Source organism: Ornithodoros turicata, chromosome 6 (assembly GCF_037126465.1).
Source record: "Ornithodoros turicata isolate Travis chromosome 6, ASM3712646v1, whole genome shotgun sequence".
Classification (NCBI taxonomy): Eukaryota; Metazoa; Arthropoda; class Arachnida; order Ixodida; family Argasidae; genus Ornithodoros; species Ornithodoros turicata.
This window is the reverse complement of record NC_088206.1, coordinates 15335076-15338543: the sequence shown is the minus strand read 5'-3', so window position 1 is coordinate 15338543 and position 3468 is coordinate 15335076. Positions and strand designations below refer to the sequence as shown.

The 3468-nt window shown below is 46.1% G+C and overlaps 1 protein-coding gene across 1 annotated transcript; it reads left to right on the top strand.

Annotated features, from left to right (window-relative positions):
• LOC135397649 (uncharacterized) lies at positions 1 to 2449 on the top strand. The gene is made up of 2 exons (XM_064629260.1): positions 1 to 70; positions 651 to 2449. The coding sequence occupies exon 2, from the start codon at positions 727 to 729 to the stop codon at positions 2296 to 2298; it is 1572 nt and encodes a 523-aa protein (XP_064485330.1). The 5' UTR covers positions 1 to 70; positions 651 to 726; the 3' UTR covers positions 2299 to 2449.
• Positions 2450 to 3468: the final 1019 nt, after the last annotated feature.

Genomic DNA, 3468 nt, shown 5'->3' with positions numbered 1-3468 from the left:
AGGGTCTCCCCATGGAAGAAGATTGTAATGTTGCCCCTGCGCGCTCGGACTGCTGTCCCGTCACGTCAGTGTATGTTGCAACGTCTTTTATCTACCAACCAAATACAGAACGTAAAAAAAAACAAAACAAACAAACAAACAAACTGTTCAAATGAATTACGTCGAATGGTATAACTAGGGTTCCGTATTTACTGCACTTGCCGATGAACGCCGAGGACAAAGCAAAACAAAAAAAAACGCCGAATATTTTTTCTCGTAATTCAGCAAGTTGTGAAAAATCCCAAATTATTTTCCCAGGTTCAAATGTATACCCTGGATTTCTCACTGAAAATGTCCCAGCTGCTACATACTTTTACGCATGGTTTAGGCAAGTTAAACGCCGACAAGTATGTAGATGTGGATATCAAATGTCGATCTCATAAAAGTACAGCACGTACCCATCCGGCTAGCCATGCCGATAAAAGTACAGCTCCGTATTATGCCCGTGCTCCCCGAATCTGTGCAAAAACAAGTGAAGAAAACACGGAACCGTAGCTGTATAACAATGTATGCATGTACTCACGCACACAATGAAAGCTGGAAGGAACATTGCCACCATGCCGTGTACATTCCATGTCTAAGAATAATTTTTTCTCACTTGTGCTTAACAGAAATTCCCACTCACGCCAAAACAAAACACCATGAAAGAGCACGATAAGTAGCACAAGAAGCCAGCACCGGATCAGAATGCTTGCACGCTCAGCGGTGCGCACACGGCACGTTCTCGTCATCCTCCTGTGCCGGCATACCGGTCTCTGCACTCTCCCTGCTCCTGGTGCAAGTGTCAACCACGTGGTTCACGTGACAAACGTGACTTGGACGCAGATATTGTGGCTCACGCTCACGATTGGAAGCAAGAGCTACGACGAGGCGCCCGCTGTCCTGGCGATCCGGTCTCAAGAACGGTCGCAGAAGAGCAGCAATGCCGTACTCGCCAGCAACACGGAGTACAGTGCATGCGGCCAAGCTCAAAATTCAACGACGTGTACAAACGACTGTCCATTCTGCACCTACAACCGTAGCACGGAGGAGACAAGTTCAGCGTCGTTTATCTTCTGCTGGAACGCTTCAAATGTCACGTCACATCACCTACAGAGCGATGACATCTACGTGACCGCCGCCAAAGAGAGGTCACAGTTCAACATTGAACGTTATTTTGACGTCTGGAACTGGCACGGTGTCGTGAACGCACACAGTGGTAGCATGCTTGCTCTCGAATTCAAAACCGTTTTCATTGTCGTTGAAGAGTTTAACGGTAAGGACAGCACTCCGCTTGCTGTGCACTATCTTACATTGTTTCAGAAGAATGCGTGTCTCTCCTGCTCGCTCAACGCGTACAGTAATTTAACGATCCTCGTTGCACAGTGCCACATTAATGATTTAGTGACGCCGCCTCCTAAATGCAAGATTGACCCTTGGATGCCAACGGTTGGTGTCTGCCGATGGATATCTCTTGTTTGTCTGTTACTCAAAGCGGTTGCATTCACCCTGCAGAGGCCGAAAACCTTTTCTTCCAAATGCATCATGTGCCTTTCCACAACCATGTTTGTCGCGCTTGTGTTTCTGATTATAAGCCTAAATACTCAACGAGCAAGCAAATATTTTTCTGTGGCCGTACAGTACGTCAGCTTGAGCACTGTAACATGGATGACCATCTTGTCGTACGACATATGGTACACCATTGTATCCATGCGTTCTGGACATAGCGGTAGCCTTCTCACGTACTGCGTTATTGGATGGGGCGCCGCTATCCCGTTTGCCATCGGATCCATGTCATTTGTGAAAGTATCAGACGCGTGCACACTTGTGCAAATTTACAGCCCGAACATGCCTACTACTTTGCACGGATGGGTGTTATTTTCGGTCTCCTTCGCAGGCCCGTACCTGGCATTGCTTTTCATAAATTGCGGCCTCTACATTCACATTATTTTCGTTCTCAAAACGACCGCGAAGAACGTTGAAGGAAGTATTGCGAAAGCACAACGTTGTCGTTCCCAAGCCCTGCTCATCACTAAACTTGCCCTGATCATGGGTGTTGGACAACTCGTACCCAGCCTTATAAACTTGTTTCCAACAGAGGGAATTTGCTGTGTCATAACCGATATGGTCAGGTCACTTCAGGGCGCGTACCTCTTTTTCGGGTTCAGGGACTACAAGCACTTCGTTGCGCTGTGTCCTTCCCGTACGAGAACGCCCACTGTACACCGGTGTTCGCGAAGTCACTCTTCTAGATGCACGGTGTACTCGAGCACGGCCTAGACATGGTTTATTGCAAGGGCCCACGGGCACCACCCTTATATATACCCTTCTTCCATGTAAGTAATAAGTGTATATAACTAATAAGTAAGTAATAAGAGCAGAGTACTTGAATGTTTTGAGCGTATGAAACAGTCTTTTGTACCAATGGTTCCTGCTGTACCAAGTACGTGATTTGTACCAATGGAAGAATTAAAAAGGTTGCGACACTTCAACACAGATAGCTAGTTATGTGATGCACGCACTGCGCCGTAATGAGTTTCAGGTACTTAGCTTTATAAGAGCTTTTACAAGAGTGTAAACAGAGTTTTACAAGGTCAAGTTTTACAGAGTCATGATCGATGACTCTGGCGGTGTCCATCAACTGTTTCCTCATTAGCGGATCTTACTTCTATCACGACCCTCTGCTATCTGACTACTGTCTACTTGTCTAGATACTACTATCTAGGTAAAATTAATCCACAGACCCGACCACTGTGACGTCGCTCATGATCGCAGTTGTCTCGCGACGTAAAGTCCCGCATTATTATTATTATTACTATAGACTTACTACTACCTACTTACTACTTACACTTACTCTATCCTCTTCAAGACAAATTGTCACGCCCAGTTGTACTGCAGCACGAAAGTCCAATAAATCTCGAATACCAGAAGGTCTTACACACGTACGATATATACACAAGCCGCAGGCGCATTTCTACTTTGGTCAGCCATAGCTGCGGAACGGCCGCGGAAAAGACCATGCATCGTTCATTGTGGTGGACGCAACCGAAGAGACTACGTGCGCCACTTATGAACGGTACTTCACTTGGTTCGCTTCGCTTCGCTTCCTCGCCCTTTAGTGTAACTGTAAGGTCGCAGACAATGGACGCCTTTCCGTCCGGAATACTCTTTATGTCGCCATTCTGCGGAGGAAACGTTCTTATCTCGGACGTCTCGAACTGTTGCTGTTGGAAGCCGTTGGCAACACGTCCAACATCCTTGAATCTGCATGTATTTATTTCAACTATCAATGCTCAGTACAAAAGTAAACGAAGCTTCAAGAATCGGGCAGCGACACTCGGGGAACGCTGATCAGATATCTATGCAGAGTGCAGAAGTGTCACTACCTAATAATAATAAAAAGATATTTCATTTTGTATTTTGAATAAGCCTCGCTGATAAGACTCAGTA